Source organism: Siniperca chuatsi, linkage group LG1 (assembly GCF_020085105.1).
Source record: "Siniperca chuatsi isolate FFG_IHB_CAS linkage group LG1, ASM2008510v1, whole genome shotgun sequence".
Lineage (NCBI taxonomy): Eukaryota > Metazoa > Chordata > Actinopteri > Centrarchiformes > Sinipercidae > Siniperca > Siniperca chuatsi.
The window spans coordinates 8,433,291-8,457,159 of record NC_058042.1 but is presented as its reverse complement, the minus strand read 5'-3'; the positions used below and the strand labels follow the sequence as shown (position 1 = coordinate 8,457,159).

The window sequence follows — 23,869 nt, the reverse complement described above, 5'->3', positions numbered from 1 at the left end:
ATTCTTAGGTTAATTTGAAGCTTTATTGTGTCATAAGATTATGACCCCAGGGTACTACGAAAAAAATAAAAAGAACTGAGATCAATGAGTACCAAGAGGTTGAACCACAAACAGTATTAGCTGCTGAATCCCCCCAAATTTGACTGTGGCAAACTCATTTTGGGGATAGTAGTAGCCTGGTAGTAAGAGTATGCACACATCAAAAATATGTGCGGTGCTTGCAAAATTAGACTAAACAGTAGAAAAAGAAGACTCCATGCATCAACTAAATTTTAAAATATGGTTGTAATTCTTTTCAGTGACCAGCAGATGTCACCTTGTTTTGCAAAAGTGAATTCATGTGATGCTGTACAACTTTTTCAGTATCCCGGTGCATGCCCTTTCAAACTCTTTAAACTATTTTATTTTTTTAAAGAGGCAAGTTGACATTCAAATGAAATGTAAAGAACGTGATGCAGTGGACAGATATGCAGATATGGGGGCTATTGTCCTGAATTAGTTCGTGACTCCCTAGGGTCGGATCCTTTGGGGATCCTTTAGGACCATTTAGTCAGAAACACTCACTATACAGTATATACAACAGTACGAGGGATATTTAGAGAGTTTATTCATTTATATGTTTCACAATGTACAAAAACAAACAAACAGACAAGACATGTGTTTGTAGCTACAATAGGCTATATGGAGATGGAATCTACATTTTTGTACATATTTATTTATTTTATTTTATTGTTATCCTCTATCTAGTGAGACAAACTACTGTGGGCAGAGTCTTGATGCTGCAACAAATCTCATCGCTGTCCTGCCAAACAGCAGCTATTCATTAAGAGGAGGAGTTAATACCCCCCATACACACACACACACACACACACACACCATCATCATCTTCATTCCAGCATCCGGTCAGGTTAGCGATGATCAGAGGACTCTCTCTGCTCTCACTCCTCGCTCGGTTCAACATGGACTTGCACAATTTTCTGCTTTTTCTTGCGGTCACCGCCTTCACAGTAAAAGGTAGGCAGTCAACATGCGCTTTAATTCCTAATTAACTCCCACAACCGGGAGAAGTTTGATTAGGAGGCAAGGGGTTGCGTTTTTCTTGCGGTTTTGCGTTTCATGTGTGTAGTTCACCTGCTCTGGATTGAGTTGCAAGCCTCATGACATACCTGTTGTGCCAAACACCGAGTTTTTGGTAACATCTTTCTTTAATGTAATTTTTATTTACCCGTGACTTCACTAGTAGCCCATATCTAAATATGAACTATAAAGGATAATGAGTTTGTTATAGTTAGTCAGTGTCCTAGCTCTTCTTTTTCCGCACTGCCCTGCTGAATCTTTGTTAACACATCTTAAGTGCCCAAGCAAAATCCACACAACTCTAAAGTATAGTCAACCGCACAACGTTTTTAAGGCTGAATGTGGGCTAAATGTGTATAAATGTAAATGACAACATTTGCATTTCCATTTGATGTAACGGTGCAGCCATAAAAGCATCTTGGTTTTGTTCTTGTGCGTGATTGTAATTAGTGGAAATATGTTTTCACTAACTTGAAAGCTGTTTAACATGAAATACGGTTTTACATGTACAGTATGTAGTAATGTAATAACTGGAAAACAAGGTCCCATTTGTAGCCAACAATGATTACAATACACATTACGTTTCATGTTTTGTCTGCTGTATGCAGTGTGTGACTGATTTGTCTGTCAGCACTGAACTGCTTTTCCTGATGCTATGTGACGTTTCTCATGATTAACATAATTGCTTTAGGTGGAGGCTTGCAGACAGTTTTTGTAGATGGAAATGAGGAGAGTAACATGGCATTAATCTGTATTTGTATTGTTTTCTTAAACTGGGACAAATGAGTAAAAGTAACTGTAATATCACAGCAGCACAGCATTTATAAAGAGGGGTAGTATATTCAGGTGTGTGTGCGTGTGTGTGCGTGTATGTGCGTGTGTGTGTGTGTGTGTGTGTGTGTGTGAGAGATAGAGAGAGAGATTGACACAAACAGACTGAGAGACAATTTGAAAGCACCAGAAGTGTCACGCTAGGTTCTACACTCAAAGACCTTCATTGTAAGGGGTGACTGGACAAAGGTCTCTCTAAAATCAGGGTAACCCTGCCCTTGTTCTTCCTTTCACACAATGGTTGCAACATACAGTATCTCCATTGATATATGTATGAACTACACACCCTGCCGCTGCCTGTGCTCGGTCTAGAAGGAGGCACATTACAAGTCACCCATACACATTTTTAAAAAAAACTGATAAAACAATATAAGGAACCCTGATTTTTAAATGGTAATCAGTTCATGAAACCTTCAAGACATGCTGACATGCTCATCAGTTTTACTCAGATGTATTCTGAATTTAGAATATTTTGATTGTTGTGGAAATTGCCTGCAAACACTCAACACATAATGAAATAAGCACACAACACCTAAGAGTTGAAGTAATTAATTGTAATTACAAGGAGACCACAACCGCAAGAGTCAGTCAGGGGTGTGGTTAAAGGGACACCAAATTGTGTAGGTGCAATCAATTAATTATGGCTAGCAGAATTATCAAAGATAATCATGAATAATAACTTTAATGAATAATGTCCTCAGGGGGCACCACCCTTAAACAAGGGGAAAAGATAGCTAATTAATTGATGCAGTCTCATAAAATACTATCATTTTGGAACTCTGATTAATAATTAAATTAATAACTATAACCAAAATTACCATCAATAGCTAGTAGGTTGAAGGATTTTGAGTTCAACATAGAAGAGGTTGGCAAATGATTCACTCTTGTGCAACATTAAAGAAACCAGCATAATTATACACAAGCATTTATTAAAAGATAAACAAAGCAAAAACACACAATATGAAGTCTAACTCTAAATGCACTAAACTACAGAACAAAAGGGTGGGTGGGTGTGGGGGTGGGTGGGTGATCCAAAATGGCATTAAACAGAAAAAATCGTAAACAAAATGGCGGCCGAGCAGCGGCCACATGGTTAGACGAAGAACAGAAATTCCAAATGGCGGCAAGGCCATGTATGTTAAAGAGTGTGGCTCTGTTAAAGGTCAAATTGGAGTGGATGTGTGTGATCGGTGTAGGATAATAGTGCCCAGTTAAAAGAGAGTTAGTTAGCATGCAAAGACTCTGAAGCCAAACCAGATCCTTACAGAGGGGAAGCACATCACAACAATAAAACTCAGAAAAATAAATCAATACATGTATATTCATGTATTATATGTTACCAGTCTGTGAAGGAAGAGCTTTGGTGTGCTGCTGTTAGCTGGCCATATGGATGCTCACCCATATGGCCAGGCGGTGAAGAATTTTGGTTCAGATTGAAAAGTCCTTGCTGTGCAGTCTGTTTGTGCAGATGGAGGAACCGGTCGCTCCGTCTGTTGTTCTCAACAAAGTTAGTTCTTAAAATTAGCTGGCAGACTTTGTGTAGTAGCCGTTGGAGCTAAATAAATATTGTTGCAGAAATCCTACGCAGGCCCTTGCGTCGCTGCTGCAAGAGAGAGTTTGGTTCAAGCAGACACACTGGTGGACAGCTGCTGCTGAGATGAGGCCAGGAGGAAAAGAGAGAAAGAACAATGGCCGAGCTGGGGTTTTGTTTACCTGGTGACATCATGGGTCACTGACACAGACTAACCAGGACCTAACACCTAGGTGTTATTGGATTGTAGGAGACTGAGTTCAATGGCTCTCCTTTGTTTACAGAGCAAAAGCATGCGGTCTCATAATTAAAGGTGTAGTTAAAATCACACAAATGAATGAATTCATCTGTGGAGTCCCAACAATGGAAAGCCAAGTGTATCACATGATCTTGAGCATGCCTTGTCCATGCGCTGACATAATCCTAAACTCATGTACAAGAACATCTGGTTACACTTGGTGCACCCTGTGAGGACCTCATCTACACATTCCAAGAGCATGACCACAGATAGACAAATGCACATAATGGTTAATTAAATGAATACATTATAAATGGTTTATACTATTTTACTTTCACATGATTGAGGCAATTAACTTAATGGTAATCACTGACTCAGGCTCCTCGGTCTGCACTTCACAGACACTAGTTAATTGAGGCTTACCAGAGGGTGAAGTGTAACAAGGCAGATGGAGAGAAGTTGTGTTAGGGTGTGCACATACATGCGCCTCTAAATGTCTGAGCACGTCTGGGATACTTAAGGCCCCTGTCCATCTCTCTGACATTATTTTGTCTGTTCAATTTGATTAAGAGATAGAAAGACTTTGCTTCTCCCTTTTATCGCTCACAGCTCACGTTCAGCAACATATTGGCAACGTGTCAGAGAAGTTCCTTGTGTGTGTGTGGTCTGATGGCCAGAAATGTACAGGGATGTATTACAGAAACATCTTAGGAAAATAACACACGTTGATGTCATCTTGCTGATCCTCATAGTGAAATTTGATTATGATGGGATTGGGAGGGGGCAGATCCACAGGGGATTTCAGCCATGGACAAAGACCAGCTTTCAGCCAATCTTTCATTCTTTTTATGAAAGAACCGGATGCGACAGAGAGCAGATGACTGGGGAGATTCCTACAGTCAACAAGCTCTCTGCCAAATCATTGAGATAATGTGCTTCTCATAGGTGGTTTAGGCTAATTGGGCTATGGCCATTAGTGAAGTGAATAGATGCTGCCAAAAAAAAACGCTCCATAACTCAAGAGACGAGAGTGTGTTAAAATGAGAGGCAGGTCTGATTTGAGATTGCACAGTGAGATGAATCAAGTCCAGTTTTTGTATTTGGGTGATTGCCTTGTACGAGCTGCATGTTTTTCACCACCTTAGACTTTATTAGAATATTCCACTCTATACTCTAATTTAACCAAAAAAGACTTCGACAAACGTTACATGAAATGCAAAATGATTTTAAAGTGAGAGGTATTAGTTGCAGGAAAAACAACCAGCATTGTCCAAGCCAGAGGTGGATCAGCAGCACTCTGAGCAGTGTCTGAGAGGGCCCCAGCAAGGAGTTTTGTGTCATTTGGTGTAAGGTGGAGCTTGAGTGGTGGTGGGTACCAGTATGCAAACTTTTGGGGGAGCTCACTTTTTCGGGGGCGGGGTGTTGCTCTTGCACGTGCCTCAAAGAAAGAAAGAAACATTCATAGCTGCAAGCATTTAGGCCTACTTGCTTTAAGTCAGCACAGCTGATATATAATAATGAGTTAATGACTACATAAAACCTCTACATGGCTATCAAAACCAAACATCCCAGTATGATACGATACGGCCAACTAAAGCAGGGCACAGTATACTCTGCAGAGTGATGGACAATATTTTATAGTTTCTCGGCACAAATAAGACATGGATAGGTCAAATAGCAAAACAGACTATAAACACATGAGCATTAAATAAAAAACAGAGCACGCCAGGCTACCTAAGGGATCGACTCCTCATCAACATTTTGAGTTAAAGTGAGTGAAGTTTATGATATTGCGACATCACGCTGTGATGGTGATGGCAAGAATAGCATGCATGCCGGTATCATTATTAGAGTTAATTAGTGATGAATCACCCTCATGCATGAATCATACATCAATAGCCTAACTTTACGCTTATGATCCATGATGATGAAGATACAGAAAAATAGAAATGTATGGCAAAAATAGCATATTGTCAATATTTTAGAGACCCCCAAAATTTCACAAATCAGGAGAGCTCATGTCTTATTAAGAGGAGCCAAGCTCCCCCTGGCTCCCCTGTAGTTTGTAGCCTGGTGGGTACCTGCAACATGAATGAGAAGATGTGTGATAATGAGGCAGAAACTCAGCAGGGATTAGATGACATGGGAGGGAGGAGGAGAGAGGAGAGGCAGAGAGTGAATGGGGCGAATGTAGCCTTGGCTCGGTGTCATCCTTCAACTTAAGTTAGCTTCCAGTTCCAAACAAAGATAATTTGCGCAATCATTTTAAGCCACGCTAGCATCGTAAAACTAAAGGTGACCGGGCCTTTTCTGTTGGGGCCCCTGAGTTGTGGAATGTCCTGCCAGCGGAGATCAAGGAGGCTAACACATTGTCTTCTTTTCAGTCACTTTTAAACTAACTGTTAACTGTTTGCTTATTGTCTTTTTTAATTCAATGTAAAGTGCTTTGTAATTTGTTTTGAAAAGCGCTATATAAATTAAGGTATTATTATTATCATTTTAGTCATTGTTCAGTCGTGGTCATCACTGTTTATGCATTTAGTCAGTTCTTTCTCAGTTATATTAGTTATATAAGACGAACTGACATTCTCAGACAGTCATTAAGTTCAGTTTATAAAAATGTTGTTTGTCAAGCAGGATAGCTGTGTAAATGGGAGTTTGGCAATGAAATTGAACATTAATTGGCCATAGATGTGACTAACAGCATCTCTTTTTTTCTGAAGTGATTATGAAAGTATATTTACTGTCCAAGATTCTCTGTCTTCTGTAGTTTCTCTTCAAGGGGAAAACCAGCGCAGACTGTACAGTGACCTGATGACTGGCTACAACCCGCTGGTGAGACCAGTCAGCAATGACTCTCAGACTCTCACGGTTCACTTCGGCTTCAGCCTCATGCAGATCATGGATGTGGTACGTAAATAATGGCTCTCCAGTCATACCTAGCATGCATATGCACTGCACAAGGCGGCGTTATAATAACTCACTCTTGTTTAGGTGAAAATCAATTTTCATGTGTAAGAATATTTACTTTTCCAATATGGGTCAAGTCAATGCTAACAGTTTTTTTTAATTGTTCAAGTGTTCCAGTTATCTTTCATGCACATTAATACATTTTGGATAATTTACATCTGGGTTTGGATGTCTTTAAGTCATAAATTCAAAGTGTAATTGATGTAGAAAGCTTTAGCACAACTGATGAAGGAACTGTCAGTTGTCATTGCTTAACAGTCAATTCTTTTTCCATGACCCCAGCCCTGAGAGGTGAAGCTACTGTGGATGTTTAATTGTTTGGAGTAACATGATTCCTCCTTTATGAAACTTAAACTGAGAAAACATAGACCAAAATACCTAAATAATAATATTTATAAATATGACATTTTTCTAACAGGATGAGAAGAACCAGGTTTTAACAACCAACATTTGGCTACAACTGGTAAGACTTTTCCTTGTTCAATGTATGTAAAGACAGAAAAGCGAAGCTGCACATCCTTATGGTTACATTTACCACACATACTACATTTTTAATAATAAATTCATCCATTTTCTATATCTACTTATCCTGTTCGTGGTCACAAGATGCTGGAGTCTGTCTGAGCATGCACTGGCCGAAAGACAGGTTACACCCTGTTGGTTTTTTGGGGGTTATGTGCCGGACTATTTCTTGGCCATGACTTTCTGGAGTCCTCACAGCAACGAAAAGACTCCAGGATGTGAGGCACATAACCCCCCCAAAAAACACAAATTGTCTTTTCTTCACTTCCATTTATGTAAGATTAAACAAACAAGATATAACTTAATTAGTGAGCTTCAGAGATGCTGGTAGGTGGATTTTGTTACCTTTGGACTGAGCAAGGCTACCTGTTTCCCTCTGTTTCTAGTCTTTATGCTAAGCTAAGCTAACCGGGTGCTGGCTGTAGCTTCATATTAACCATACAGTTATGACAGTTGTATCGATCTTCTCATCTAACTCTCTGCAACAAAGTGAATAAGCATTTTTCCCTAAATGTCGAACTGTACCTTTAACTTTAGCCTTTCACCTGGTATTTAGTTTGTGCATCTAAGCCCAACAAATGTAACTAATTACTAATATAGTACATCTGAGCTGAAATGTATAGTTATATGTCTTACAATCACATCTGCTGGTACCCAGTCTTTTCATCCATCTTCCACAGGAGCAATATGTTTCTCCTCCATGCAGTGAGATGAAGTGTTTGAACACAGATGTTTTATCGCAGCCTATCCATTGTGTGACACGAGTTCCCTGCTGCTGCACCGTCAGCAAGCTGTATCAAGGCTGCTTGGTCTGTTTAAAATCACCCTGTGGAATCACAGCAGCAATCTCAGTCAATCTCTCACACTCCACACCCTGCAAAGTCGACTTTGGCTCTCAAACACAAGATAGTGCAGACAGCATCTACAGTATCTACCGTCTGTTAGCGTTGATCTAGCATATGTTGGCTTAGTCTACTTGTGTGGACTCCAGGGAAGAAAGTTTAAATGTCCTAGAGATGTGTTCATCTCTGAAAGTCACTTTTAGACATTACAGATGGTTCTGTAAGATTACACACTCAATCATTTTTGCCAGAGGAAGATTTTTAACTGCCTCAGGATAGTTTTGGAATGAACAAATTATAAATGCACTGACAGTTGCAGCATTTAGAACATAATGACATGAATAATTGACTGGCTTCAGTTTTGGTTCTAGGCATCATGTTCGTGCTTTGTTAAGGACAGCTGAGTGGTTGACTGCAATGACAAACTACTGTGTAGTATTTTAGTTTTACCCTTTTCTTTTTACCATGGTGCTCTCTCCTGGGGCGATCAGTGAGTTTCAGTGAAAACGGCTTAATGGAATAGTTCATAGACATTACACTTTAGTGTATTTGCCAAAATGTTAGACAAGAAGATTGACAAGAAGATTGATACCACTTTCATATTTGTCTGTTAAAAATAAGGCTACAGCCAGAACCTGGTTAGTTTAGCTTAGCATAAAGACTGGAAACAGGGGTAGACAGCTAGCCTGGTTCTGTCCGGAGGTAACAAATTCACCTACCAACACCTCTAAAGGTCACTAATTTTCACATTTTATCTTGTTTGGTTAATTTGTACAGAAAACGGTGCCAGGCGAGCTGTTTTCCCCTGTTTAACAGACTAATATGAGAGTGGTATTGATCTTCTCATCTAGAGATCAGTATTTCTGTTAAAAAGAGCATCAAGTTGGTGAGGATGACATGACTCTGTGGAAATGCACTTTACTCTGAATTTACCATGTGAGCTATACAGGTGATTCCACCCTCCCTCAATGTGTTTTACTCAGCCTTTATTAGCGACTGACCTTTATACTTCTTCATGCTGGCCACATCCATTATTTGAATACCATGATGGTTTGAATTAATTAAAAATGAATTATAGATCTGATTAGAAAATTTCTCACAAAAAGCCATTCAAGGTGTAAAAAATCCAAATATTATGTGTTAGCCAGATCAGCCAGCTGTACCATTTTGCTATACTGAGCTGGAAATCAGCCAAAGTCATCCTATGCACACATTTGCTGTGGGCCTGGATGGATCAAAGAGTTCACATACAGGGAAAGATTCAGCTTTCTACTCAGGTTTTGATCCACACAAATTGCGCAGTTTCACTTTAAATAATAACTATAATCAGTATACTCAGAGAAAATGTCAGTCAGAGAGTGCGTTTTAACTAAATGGTTCATGGTTCTCTGTGATACTGGAGTCTTGTTATTTTTTGTCATGTTTCGTCCCTTTTCATTTTGTTGCCATCTTGGCTTTTTAACTCAGAGCTCAGCCCTGTGAAAGTAATCAAGCATACCTCTCTATCCATTATTTAGAATAGGTGGCATGGTATTAGGCATCAGGGCTTTATAGCTGCCCTAGCGCCGTGGCTCTATGGATGGCAATGTCAGTCCACCACTTTTTCCCAGACTGAAATATCTCAACATCTACCAGATGGATCGCCATGAAAGTTTGTACAAGTTGGTCCCTTAAGGGGAGGGGAATTCTAATGACTTTGGTGATCCTCTGACTTTTCCTCTAGCGCCACCAGCAGGTCAACGTGTTCACATATTTGGTGAAATACCTGCTACATGGATTGGCACAAAAGTCAGACATTGTATCCTGCTGACTTTGGTGATCCCTTGACTTTTCCTCTAGACACTTTTGGTTAAAAGTGAAATGTGTCAGCAACTACTGCATGGATTTCCATTACACATCTACACACATTCATGTCACCCTCAGGGGGAATTGTAATAACTTTGGTGATCCCTTGACTTTTTGTCTAGTGCCATGATCAGGTCAAATTTTTTATTTCATGACCAAATACTTGCAATATTAATAACATTCCCATCAGCCTCAGCTGTACTTTCTGTTTAGTGCTAATTAGTAAATGTTAGCATGCTAACATGCTAAACTAGGATGGTGAACATGGTAAACATACCTGCTAATTGTCATCACAGAGCTGCTAGTGTGGCAGCTTGGTCTTGTTTGACATACTGTATAAAGCCTTTTGATAAACATATCATGACAGTGACATTACCATTTAGTTTGAGATCCAAGTGCTATGAATGCCTCTTCACTGCGCTGATATCTGCCAAAGGAAAGATGTGACTGGTTATTATCTTCTGTGTCCAACACTGAATTACAGTAATATGGTTGAGTGTCAGCTGATCAACAGTTGTTGAATCTACAACCTGCATCTGATTTATAAGTTGTGTTTGACACCCTAGAATTATAATACAAGTTTATTCAGTGCTGTACACTTCATACTGTTTGAAATGCAAAAAAAAACAATGCACCTTGGAAATCTAAAAATCTTATTCCTCCCCAGATGCCACTGAAACCTGGCACAGAGATTGAACTCAATTCTTGTAGCATGTCACTGCATAATGTTATCCACAGCTGTTGTCACATACATTTACTTTACCCATTATAGTAACTGTCACTGCCACTAAAAAACGCACTAGTGTTAAATCCCAGCTTGAGCTTTCAAACAAGGTTTACCAAACTGGAGATGCAGAGCCTCATACAGGTTTAAGGATATGTTACAGATATACATGTGAAATGTGAAAAGTACATTATGTTTCTGTATCCCACAGTACTGGAATGATTATTACCTCCAGTGGAATACATCAGAGTATCCAGGTGTGACCAATGTGAGATTTCCTGACCATCTCATTTGGAAGCCAGACATTCTGCTGTATAACAGGTAGGTATTGTAAGGGCAGATCTGCTGGGTGCTGCACTGTAATTGGATATGCATGGTGTCAGACTTAGCATGCATGTATTGTCCTCTGCACAATATAATTGGGGGGGGGTGTCCATCTTGGAGGGATGATGCATTTCTGGATTTTTGTGTTCCCCCGTTAAAAACAAGATTGTAACAATGACAATGACTGTGATATATTAGACACCACAGATTTATTTTCTGAAACATAAAGGAATAATTTGTTTTGGCTCTGTGTGAAAATTATGTAATTAAGAAAAACAAGCAAGAACCACACCACTGCAAACAGATTCATTCTTAAGTGATTTAAGAGAATTTGAGGCATTCACAAATTTTTTGGGGGGATTTAGAATTTTTTTTGTGATATGAACAAAATGTACCCGTCAAAAATTAATAATTAAATAAAACTTTCCCCTTGAGCGCCTCACATTTTTAAGGACCACTTAGCTTGAAATATAGTTTTTGGCCTCTAACTTAATGTCTTTTTTGGGTCCCCTAATTCCTCTGCTGACACTGCTAAAGTCTAAATTTGTTATGTTTTCATCTGCTGATTTGTGTGAAGTTCTTTTTTTTCTTGGGTGACATTTTTCTAAATGAAACTTAGCCCACAAATGGAGCAGAACAGTTAGCCTTAGATAGAAATTTAGGGGTGTTGATTTTGCTAATTATCAAATCTCACAAATGTGCACCTACTCATGAGCAAGTTGAAACGAGCGATGAGGCCCAACAAACATCTAGTTATTCTGTGAAATTATACTTATTAGCTTAATTTAAATTTAAAGCCCATTTTTTAAATTCAACAAAACAGTATTTAGGCACTGTGTACTAGTTTTAAAGAAGAGAGGGCATATAACAGCATAAAATGATTCCAAAGTGCATACACAAGTAGTTGGCAACTGCTTTATTTCCTTCAAAATGAATCCCAAATAAAATGGAATAGAATACCAGAGTGGAAAATTGTCATTGGCTCACCAGAACATAAAAACCACCTGAATAAAATAAATATATTCAGGTTGCTACATGTCAGAATATGCTAGAATATTGAGGCATCTGCTCTTGTTTCATGAGGTCTGCAAAGCATCAGACCCTGTGTTGTCACAGGACTCACTCAGAATATCCTGCAGAGAGAGAGATCCACAAGCTGAAAATAAAAGATAAACCCCACAAACTTAAACCTCCTTTCTTTTCGCACAATAAAAAAACTTGGATATCTCTAATTTTCAAAACTAAGCATGTGCGTCTGGAACAAGCTTGGAAGATCAATATGCATAAAGTGAATGTATTTCTTCGTTAAAAGGAAAGGTTAATTAGAAATGTTACTATAAAGTGAACAATGTTGCACTGATACGGCTCGTCCTGTTAGGTATGCTGGTTTTCAGACAGGAACATTACAATTCAAGGTCAGTGGTGCTCTGCAGTTTATATGTATGCAGTGCAGTCTAGAAGAGCTCTGAAGAGCAATAAATCATTTAAACAAATGGATAAACTTGTATAAAAAAGATGGAAGAAAGAGATGTCCCTAATGGAAAATGCTATAAAGATCACCATTAATCAATCTTTAAAAGAAAGATGTGCACAAATGACATTAGAGGCACTCTACTCTCCCATCAACTAATGAGGGAAAAAGCAGTACTTCATTTGTCATTGTCCACTGAGTAAAGCCTTGAATTTGAGACTCTTTGAATTAGATGCTGCTGCAAGTTACGTTTTTTTTTTTTCTTTTTCAAGCAACTCTTTCAACTTCAGCTCAACCATGTCTCAGCCTCTGGGGAGTTCATGTAGATGCAGTGAATTGCTGGTAGCAGGGGAGAATGAGGGTAACCACTAAATAACCATCTCCAGGGAAATGTTGCATCAGCTGTGACTCTTCGTGTGCTGTGAACCTGCTGCAATAATGAGTTAGAGAAATATTTGTATTTTCCCACCACATCTGTTCCTCTCGCTGTTTGTGGCTCATCCAAATTTATGTTGCATCCCTATAATTAATAGCGGTTCTTGCAAAGGTTGCATCAGTGTATGAATTTATTAAAATGTTTTCCACTGAAGCTGTACTTTGGTTGCAGATAACTCAGCAGTAAATACTGATGTAGCTCCATGTCGTCCACAGTGCAGATGAAAGATTTGATGCTACTTTCCACACCAATATTTTGGTCAACTCCTCGGGCACCTGTTCCTACTTACCTCCAGGTAAGAGTCATAATCTCAGTTAGCCCTCACACTTCAGTATCAGACAAAACCAGATGTTTACTCACTGGAAATGTTAAACATTGGATCATTGCTCCTTTTTATTTTTATTTTTACACATAAAAACATTTCAGTAGTAGTCACAGATGCTGCTTGTTTTGGGAGTCACCTGATAAACACAGCTAAACTTACATAAGCAGCAATGTAAAGACTTTCTTTTAAATGAAATCAAATGGAAAACATGCTATTTTAAACCCAGATAACTAACCTTTATATTCTACCTCCCGAGTCTGAAAGAGAATGCACATGGGAAGTAAATATGTGAAAATTATATATAATGTGATGTAAAGTATCTTTTCTGGAGTGATGAGGTCTAGAGCACATTTATAGTTAGACCAAGAGAGCAAACTGAAATTAAACTGCATGTTTTTTTTGTAAATTGAAATAAATTGAACAACCCACATTAGCTTTCCTGCTAAAGTCTCCTTCTTATCTAACTTACAAAGATGAACACACGTCTTGTCCTGCACCTCAGCTTGTTAAACAAGCGACCAAACAAACTCGAATTCACTGTGGAAAAGTGCACAACTAACATCAGTTAATGAGTCAATGACAGTCAGCGAGGTGTGCAGGGAACGCTACTGGATTTATATAGTGAATTTAATAGACCATGTGGCAGCATGGCATTGGCAAGATGTAAGCAACACCTAGAACCTGTCTGTCCTAATAGAGACAGATATTAGCTGGGTGCAGGCAATTTAAACATCTGCACTGCTTGAAGACACCCTTTATGTTGCTGCACCTTATTAAGGACTCAAACTATAACTGTGTGCTTTATCAGATCCCGTCTCATTGTTCTCTCTGTTGACGTACCAGTTTTTAGCTTGAGTTGGCTGATGTGCACAGATTCCTTTGTCCTTTCTGCACAGTAGTGGAAATAAATAGCGGCTCATGGGCCATATCTGGCCCCCCAGTGCTAGCCACAAAGTTTTACATAAATCAAAACACACCAGATTTCAGGGGCAATGATTATGACGAGGTATCATTATTTTATCATGGCTTAATGATACGCAAATATCATCAAACACAATCAACAGCCGACAGTTAATTTAATTCATAGTCATCTTTTCATAAAAACTATTAATTGCATACTTTTTTAAAGGTTTTAGAGCCACATTTATCAAACAGACACAATCCTTGGAATATGCAGACTGATTTTTAATTTTATAAAATTCGTACTCACCATTATGCAGTAGAAACATGATAAACTGTATAAACAGTATTTTGTATTTTCTTATGGGGATTTCTGCTAACGATTAGTGAGACAACAGCAGTTGCCGCTGAGTTTTCATGAATAGGAGCTTTGAATTAACTCCCTAAAGCTATTAGAAAAAAAGGTTTTTGTTTTTTACCTCAACAGGATTTTTTTTTTTTTTTAGCTTCACAGTTGTATTATATTGTTTGTTTTTTCTCTTGGTCTTGGTCTTTTTTATTTCAGGTCTTGGCAGAAATCCATCCAAAATGCTGGTTGATTATGTGAAAAAGTTGCTCTGATAACACTTTAATTCAGGTTGGTTTTTTGTTTTGTTTTTTGCTGAAGAAATAGTTTGACATTTGGGGAAATATACATATTATCTTTCTTGCCAAGAATTAGATGAGAAGATTGATATCACTCTGTGTGGCAAATATGAACCTACAGCCAGCAGTCGCTTAGCTTAGCTTAGCATAAACATTGAAAACAGGTGTAACAGCCAGCCTGGCTCTGTCCAAAGGTAAAAACAAATCTGCCAGCTAGCACCTCTAAAGCTCACTAATAATAAATAACACATTATATATTGTTCGTTTAATCTGTGCAAAACCAAAGTTTAAAAACAACAAGTTGTGGTTGTGTGGGTTAGGTGTCTGACTATTTCTTGGCTGGGAGCAAGTTTTTACATTTCGGTTTTTGTACAGATTAAACAAACGAGATAATACATGTTAATTAATGAACTTTAGAGTTGCTGGTAGGCGAATTTTGTTACCTTTGGACACAGCCAGGCTAGCTGTTTCCCCCCTTTTCCAGTCTTTATTCTAAGCTAAGATAACCGGCTGCTGGCTGTGGCTTCATATTTAACAGACATTTATTTATATAAGAAAGCCAATAAGTGTATTTCCCCAAAATGTCGAACTGTTGCTATAATCTCTTTGCATTTTTTAAACGGTCTTATCCCAGTAACTGTTACTATATCACACTCTAACATATATAACACAGCAGTGATGCACTTTTCCTGATCAAGCCCCTACTGACTCACTACTGCCACACTGTGCAGACTATGACACTTTCGCACACACACATGCATGCATGCATGGGAACACATTGAACCAGAAGGCCTTCCTGTCACAGCTGGTGATTACTGTTCTCCCTGGCAGGCTCCTCTTCCCCCCTTTTTTCCCATACCACGCAAAAGTGCTGGCCTGCAGCACTGCACAGCGCAGCATCTTAATCAATACCGGCGTAAATAGCTCCATCATTGAATTTCTTCTGGATTGATTGCCTCTGTCACAAGCAAATTGCCTCGCAACTTTGTTCCAAATGAACCCTGATTGAATGTGATATTGGCGCAAAATAGTCATTCGCCGCTTGAGCTCAACACAACTGCATTAAATGAGTAAAACCATATGCAGATATGACATAGACGGCCGTTCCAAATCATTTGAGTTTCCTGATAGCTTGTCTTTGCTACTGAGGTTCATTGCAGTATATAGGAGTCATTATATTTGTCTGTTCCCCATCTCTATGTATTCCCTGCTGAGTTTTATCATCTTCATGGCACTGAGAGAGAGGAGAGACCTTGTTTACTGCCGAAGTCTTGTATCTTTCTTAAATACGGGTGGAAATTAGTTTGGTGCCTGCCTCTCCTGAAGGATTACTGGCACTTTCATCTCATTGTCATATTGGATTTTTTACTCTCGTTAGGATGGATGGCTCTTGGACTCCATATCTTGTCGGCGTAAAACCTCTCTTGCTGCCTCTCTAGCTGTTGGGCGCTGTCATTTCTCTTTTCAATCTCCCTCTGCTTCCTTTATTCAAGAGTAATTGAATTCGCTATCAGAGCTTGAACTATCACTCCATCCGTTTCTGTCTCTCTCTTCAGTAGCCTTCTATGGGTGAAGTACAGTTCAAGTCTTTCTGTGATCTGTCTTGGTCTTTTCATGTTTCTCACCACAACAGGGATCTTCAAGAGCACCTGCTACATTGATGTGCGCTGGTTCCCCTTTGATGTCCAGAGATGTGACCTGAAGTTTGGCTCCTGGACATACGGGGGCTGGTCTCTGGACTTAAAGATGTTAGAGGCAGATATCACCGGCTACATTGCCAACGGAGAGTGGGATCTTGTCGGTAAGAGGGACTGGCTGCCGGTGAAGTGCAGAGGATTCATATTCAAGAGTGCATCACAAATGTTATTATTACTCTACGTCAGTGAAATGATCATTTCTCTGTAACGTTTCACTCCATTTCTGTAGAAATGTAGAGTAGATTGTGGGGTTTCTTTGTCTCACAGAGGTTCCAGGACGGAAGAACGAGCGTTTCTACGAATGCTGTGAGGAACCGTACCCTGACGTCACCTTCACCGTGGTGATGCGGAGACGAACCCTCTACTACGGCCTCAATCTGCTCGTCCCATGCGTCCTGATCTCCACTCTGGCCCTGCTCGTCTTCCTTCTGCCTGCTGACTCTGGGGAGAAGATCTCACTGGGTTAGGAATACACACACACACGCAAACACACACATACGGTAGATCACTCGTCTGGCCCTGCTTCATTGCAGAAGTGAAAATGAATTGGTGTACTCACTATTGTTGGGAGGTGACATGTTGCTAAGTAACATACTGTAGTCACATTAAGTTTCCAATTAGTGCAGTGCATTGCTCTTTCATTTTTGGCAACATTGTTGAAATACTAAACATTAATTGCAGTACAGAAGTTTCAGCTGAATTATTCCATGATGCTTTAAATTTAATAGCCTTTTCATTAATTATTGTTTTTATACACATTTAGTGACCAGAAAAACAGCAATGCTCAGACACTGTAATACAAATCCAATGCAACTGTCCTATAGTGCAATAAATTGTTGATTCAATGTGTTGGTAAATGTGACTGTAGTTTGTGATGTTGTATTGGATTGCATTATATTGTATTTATTGTTATTTATATATTCATATATATTTTATTATTTTATTTATAATTTGTTTTCAGAGTTTTATAACTCTCTCTCCATAACGGCTCCACTAAATTTGGTATTTTATTTGATCTGCAGGTGGATCTCGATCTGCATCAAAATACACAGTTATAGACATCACTGAATACATGTGCCAAATGTTTTTCATTTAAGGACATGCACCAGTTCATGAGAAAATGGCAAAAAGGATCCAAAATACCCTGTCTCTCAGTGATCCGCACCGAAAATGTCATCACTTAAATTTAATTTAAAATGTGTTAACAAGTTTCTGAGATATCGAGCTTAATAAGAAACAGTCAAATATCACCACAAACTATAGCCTCGAAACATTCCATAGAGTTGAGTCAACATACAAGCAACTAAAATACAACTCTTAACAAAAACAACATTTTGAGAAGGTAGTATTTATTGCGGGGCTTTTTGTATTGCTTTACATTGTATTTTGGTAACTTTTTCAATATTAATTACACAAATTGTTCCCTCGCAGCAGCTGTGGTTAGCAGGAAAAAACAGGCAAGTGATTGGAGAGCAGACAATAAAACATAAAGTATAAAAACAACAAGTTTTAAAAAGTAAAACTAGAAGTGTGGCAGAGACTGCATTTGATCTAATTCACAGAAAAAATAAGAATCTCACTGTAAGATGTTATACGTTCTGTTCAGTACAGAAACACCTCCTTCAACACAGGACCAATCTACTTTATTAATAAAACACTGAGAGGACTATTTGTGTCCATCCATACATATGCGTTCAAATTTATTTGTACGGCATTTTCTAAGGCTGTAAACCCATCTCACATTTTTACTGAAACTGCATTCGTATTTAATCATTGCGAGCCAAAGTAGAGATGCATTTCTTTCTGTTGGCCCACCTCTGTGTCAGTTGGCTGCTGGTGGGAAGCAATGTTTTAAATTTGTAGTCCACATATATCAGAAACATCTCTATACATTTTTTACAAGCTCTGTAAGAAGAGTTTGAGCTGGCTGTCTTTCTGCGCCCCAGTGACCTGCAGTGCTCCTCTCACTCAGCTTTTCATCAATACAAACTTACACAACTCTCTCTCTCACACACACACACACACACACACACACACACACACACTATAGTCCCTGATGCTGCTTTTGCATTGGCAGGTAATATAATGTCTAGGTGTTCCACTTATTTGATATATTTGTCCAGCTCTGCTCTAAACCCAGAGGAGTTGCTCAGATGCTGACATAACTCATGTGCATAACTCTTGATATGTTGCCCCATATCAAGTCTTTTGCACATCTGACCCATTAAATAGCTTCTGGATGTTGACACTTCTTGTTGAGTACCTTAGGGAGGTGACATGGCCTTTGTGACCTTGAATTCTGCTGTATTTTATAATTTCATATTAAAAAGTTTACAAGCTCACTGTGATGCCCCCCCTACCATGTTGACTTGACTGTGATCTATGAATAACGACTGAGTGCTGTTCAAAAAAAATTTGCAGTTCAAACAATACAGCTGAAAATGAGATCATTTTAAATCATTTACAGCCCAACTGGTTTCAACACAGAGCCAAATGCTCTATTATTCTTAAATGTTTCATTATCTACAATAAATTTATATCCTAGCCCATTTGTCTCCTGGGTAATCAGTCATTCTATGAAATACAATGGTTTTATCATTAATCCACTTCCTCTGTGGACTTGTGAAGTAATCTGATAATCAGCACTGAGTGACTGACTTAACTGTCAGTGGACCGAGAAAACTGTTTAGTCTTATCTCAGTTGTCACAGTTGACTTGAATGTTTGAGCCCATTTCATGCATAAATTATACATGCTTAGTGTAGACAGTATCTGTGGGTGGGTGATGGCGGCGGTATAGGTGTGTGTGTGTGTGTGTTTACTATATATGGGAGTGGGTGGGGGAGTGGGGGCATTGATTTATGCAGTTTGTGCCTTCCTCAAATCATTAGAGTCCTGCGTTACAGCTGGATCCCTTCATTAACCAAACAGTGCTTTAGAGCCAAATGTGTGGGCTTACGAATGAACATGTGTGCATTCCTTCTGATGTTTTGATAGCTCATTGACAAATAGGGGAAACACATGCTAGCACATGTGTTCACAGATCTACTGCATATGAAGTCAGTATATCAACCCAGCCACTTGTTGACATTATTATTTAAGAATGGTGAACACTCTTTGAGAAATGTGTTTTCATGCCAGCTTTTATTCCCAGATTTAATATCAATAAAATTGGGCTGTCATGAGAATTATGATTTGCCAAATGCACAAATGGATCAACAGGAATATTATTGTGTGTGAATCTTTACTCACACATTCTCTGCATTTTGCATCTATATTTCATATCAGTGCTGTAAAGGGTTGTTTATGTTGGAAGATTCAACAGCAATGCTGTGTTTATGTTTCATAGACTTTTATTCATTTGTTTAAAGGGTTGGTTCATCCAAATCACAAAGCAAAAACATATTTTCCCATGTGGTATCTATGCATATAGTTAAGGTTTTATTCTCAGATGTTTTGAAATTTCCACTGACGTCTGCCTGCATCACTGTACAATAGAGGTAAACTGAATTAAGTTTGTGTTGATCAAGGCATTTAAAATACAATTTAAAAAAAATGACCAGCAACATTTTCTAGAAACACTCTTTCTAGAAACAGTTATTAATATTTTTTGGTAGAAAATAAGTCCTAATTACGTGTGTTTGGATTATCCAGAGTAACTGAAGCATTGTTTCTGTAAAGATAAATTGCTTTTGAATTATTCAGATTTAATTCTTAAATACTTGGCAAAAAACTCAACAACATGCACCACTCATAGTCATTTGAAAGGATTCACATGCTGAATGTGAATGTTTGTATCTTTTTGTCATATTACATCCAATTTATGCAGACTTGTGGTAGATTTCAACATCAAAGAACCGTGGGGTCCTGTCATAACTGTGTGATTTGAATACTTTACTTTTCATTGCACTTAATAGTTCTGTTGTGAAGTACTAACTGCGATTTGGTCTCCTTCCCAGGCATTACAGTCCTGCTCTCCCTGACTGTCTTTATGCTGCTAGTTGCAGAGATTATGCCTGCCACATCAGACTCGGTGCCTTTAATAGGTAAGCCAGGCCAAAGTTAAAAGCAGTCGCTATGGGTGTCAACTACTATCGGTGACAGTGGGGAAGACACGGGTGAAAATTTGTATAGTCATTTTTCATCAGGGTTTCTCTTATATCACAGTGCAACTATGTTAAAGCAGCCATCCAATATTTGGGTTTTTTCATTTAGAGATCTGAGGCTCCATTGAAACAGTGAAATGAAGAAGTAGCTTTTTGCATTTCTCTGAGACAGTGTGATTGAAGCTAGAAGGGAGTTTTGCTCTCTTGGACTGTGAGTTTGCTTGTAGTGAAACCTTTTATTTTATCCTCTTGTTTTCTCCTTGTAATGTTACCCTATGACTGTTTACTCCATGACACAACTTTCTGTATCAATTCTCTCCTCTGTTTCTTCTTTACCCAGCTCAGTACTTTGCCACTACCATGGTCATTGTTGGTCTCTCAGTAATTGCTACAGTTCTGGTCTTACAATATCACCACCATGACCCTGATGGAGGCAAGATGCCGAAGTGGGTGAGTATCGTTTCATATTACACCATTATCTGTGACTTACACTATGATTCCATTAACACTACTTTAGTCACTTGCTTCTAGCCATACCACAAAACTGTGGAGTTTATTATGATAAAATGTGGACATCTGCTTTGATTATCCTGCTTTTTTCTTTTTTTTATTAGGTTAGTCAATTTTGCTTCACTTACAGTAGTTAATTAAGATTAATATGCATTTGCTTGTGTAAGGCTGTGTGTCTGCCAAGTATCTTTAACAGCCAGAAATGTGCTAAAAACATACACACAAAAAATTGTCCAGTGTGTTTCTATAAATGTCTTTATTTCTTGCACAATGGTCTTCTGATATAACAACGTAATGAAAAGGTTTAGAGTCAAATAATGCTGCAACACGGAGCGGAGTGGTTACCTGCAGTTTAATATACCCTCTGCAGTGAAATGATTGATTTAAAGTTAATAGGAGCCTTATTCATTTATTTCTTATTCATTATTGTTTGATCCCAAAGACCCGTGTGATCCTTCTGAACTGGTGCGCCTGGTTTCTACGCATGAAGCGTCCAGGTGAGGCGCGAGTGCGTTCAGCCTGTCACAACAAGGCTCCACGGACCAGCCTGACCAGCATGGAACTCAATGCTAGCGCCACAGCCTCCCAGTCCACCAACGGCAACATGCTTTATGTTGGCATCCGTGGCCTGGAGAGCACTCACTACTCCACAGCTGCCACCTCGCCTGACTCCGGGGTCCTCTGTGGACAGCTGGTCGGACGAGCAGGTGAGGATGAGATGCTCCTCCCCACAGGTCACATCTCATCAGTGGGCAGAGTGGAACCAGAGCTGGCCAAGATCCTGGACGAGGTGCACTATATTGCCAAACGCTTCCGTGACCAAGACGAGGACGAGTCAGTGTGCAACGAGTGGAAATTTGCTGCGTCTGTTATCGACAGGCTTTGTCTCATGGCTTTCTCGCTCTTCACTATCCTATGCACCATTGGGATCCTCATGTCAGCACCCAACTTTGTAGAGGCCATTTCCAAAGACTTTTTCACTTGAGGAATTCATCAGGAAATGAATGCTTCAACAAAAATAAAAGCCTATGCCAATCACTCTTATCACAGAGTACACTGATAGTACACTGCTAGTGTGGGACACCACTAGTTTTTAACAATACTTAAAGCAAAATCAAATTGAGCACTTGTAATTCAGGCAAAATGTATGTAAGGCTTAAGGCTTAAAATGTTTTAAAATGACTAATACTACAAAGCATTGTTTAAGTGGTGTAATTTGCTAACCTACCTGTTAGATGTGTCTTATTGTTCATTACATTGTTTCTATTAGAAGATCCTCACTAAAATCTATTCCTTATACAAAACACAACAGCTACAGTATCTTGTATTGAAATGTATTTGTTGTATCACATTAATACTCATATATCCAAAATAGTTATGTGATGTTGTAAATTGTCTTTCTATGAATACAAACTATTGTTGATTATTGTAATAAGCATAACCAAACACCTCAATTTAACAATGTTCTTACTTGGTCTTACTTATTGTTTCTTACGTATTTTATTGGAACATTTTGTGATACTTAAAGAATTACTGTGAGGTCAAAATATTCTGCTTTTCATGTCAATTAATTCAAATGTATGATGTTTTTGTTCTTGTCCAGTCAACAGTTGTACTGTGATGTTAAATAAATGTATTTTTTCAATTTGAAAATGGGACACCATATCAAAAATGTTTTCTTGCTGTACAGAACTGTGTTTTGTTAACCGATATAAGTATACTGCTGCTCTACGTTTTCCCATTTGGACTACAAATGATAACGTCGACCCCTTTGTGCATTTCAGTGCACCATCAAATTGAAACAGAAACAGAACAGACTGATATGGAAGGCTTTTTCACATCCAGCTAGCAAAAGCCAAAAACTACTCTGGGTAGATAAAACACACAAGTACTCCAATCCAGCTCCTAGAGAACTGTGTGAAGGACGAAGAGTTTGCCTAGAGAGTCATCTAATTTTGCAAGAGTGAATGAAAAGAAAGTTCTCAAATGCTTAATTTGATGCCTTGACTTTATCATCAGTTTACTGATTGTTGGACTAATTACACTGCAACCAATTACAGAAAACAGTGTTGTGACAAGAATGTATGTGAGAATTTTTTAAGCAAATTAGGGCACACATCACTTTCCCCGTTCCATAAATGTCAAAAGCAAGTTGAAAAAATAGGACTGAACAACTATTTGGGGTCTTTAAAAACTCATGAAGTGAAGTGAATCTTATAATTGACACAAGGCATCATGGAAGAACATTTGCAGCTTTTATTAGTTGCCAGGTTATCAAAAACTTGTATAATTTGTGTGCTGTAAAATACTTCTCCTGATGGCAAGAGTTTTTTCACCAGCAGAGTGAAGTGCATTATCAGACCTTATGTAGATGGAAAAGCCCTTTGGGGTTTTGGGTAATATAAATAAAACTGACTTGGTGGTACCCTGAATGGAGCTGAATACAAATTGCATATACAGATCAGTGAGCAACATCTGCCCTCACCAGTGGTGGAGGAAGTATTTAGATCTTTTAAGAAAAAGTAGAAATAAAATACTCAATTACAATCAGTGGTGGAAAGTAAGTACATTTATTCAAGTACTGTACTTAAGTACAATTTTGAGGTACTTTACTTCAGACTTTTTATTTTCTGCTACTTTATACTTCTACTCCACTTTTACCAGCTGCAACATTAAAGTGATGTACACATTAACACATCAATAATTATAATCCAATAATATTATATGCATTATTCTGAAATGGGTCATTCTGCAAAATGAGTACTTTTACTTTTGGTATTTTAAGTATATTTTGATTCTAACACTTTTGCACTTTTACTTAAGTAAAATTTGGAATGCATGACTTTTACTTGTAACGGAGTATTTCTACACTGTGG

General features: G+C 38.6%; 1 protein-coding gene across 2 annotated transcripts; it reads left to right on the top strand.

Annotated features, from left to right (window-relative positions):
- The first annotated feature begins 882 nt into the window (after positions 1-882).
- Positions 883-22,651, top strand: chrna7a (cholinergic receptor, nicotinic, alpha 7a (neuronal)). Of its 2 annotated transcripts, XM_044204392.1 has the most exons (10): positions 883-1,014; positions 6,448-6,587; positions 7,066-7,110; positions 10,792-10,901; positions 13,027-13,106; positions 16,315-16,482; positions 16,646-16,840; positions 20,337-20,423; positions 20,824-20,933; positions 21,436-22,651. In XM_044204392.1, exons 1-10 carry the CDS (start codon positions 915-917, stop codon positions 21,976-21,978), a joined length of 1,578 nt encoding a protein of 525 aa, XP_044060327.1. In that variant the 5' UTR covers positions 883-914; the 3' UTR covers positions 21,979-22,651. The 2 variants fall into 2 exon arrangements, with proteins under 2 accessions (XP_044060327.1, XP_044060337.1); XM_044204402.1 differs by lacking the exons at positions 883-1,014; positions 6,448-6,587; positions 7,066-7,110; positions 10,792-10,901; positions 13,027-13,106 and adding an exon at positions 14,637-14,673.
- Positions 22,652-23,869: the final 1,218 nt, after the last annotated feature.

Coding starts and splice junctions, on each gene's coding strand:
- chrna7a (XM_044204392.1), top strand. CDS start 915: ATGATCAGAGGACTCTCTCTGCTCTCACTCCTCGCTCGGTTCAACATG. Junction 10,902..13,026: donor GACATTCTGCTGTATAACAG/GTAGGTATTGTA, acceptor TGTCGTCCACAG/TGCAGATGAAAGATTTGATG. Junction 20,424..20,823: donor AGACTCGGTGCCTTTAATAG/GTAAGCCAGGCC, acceptor TTCTTTACCCAG/CTCAGTACTTTGCCACTACC.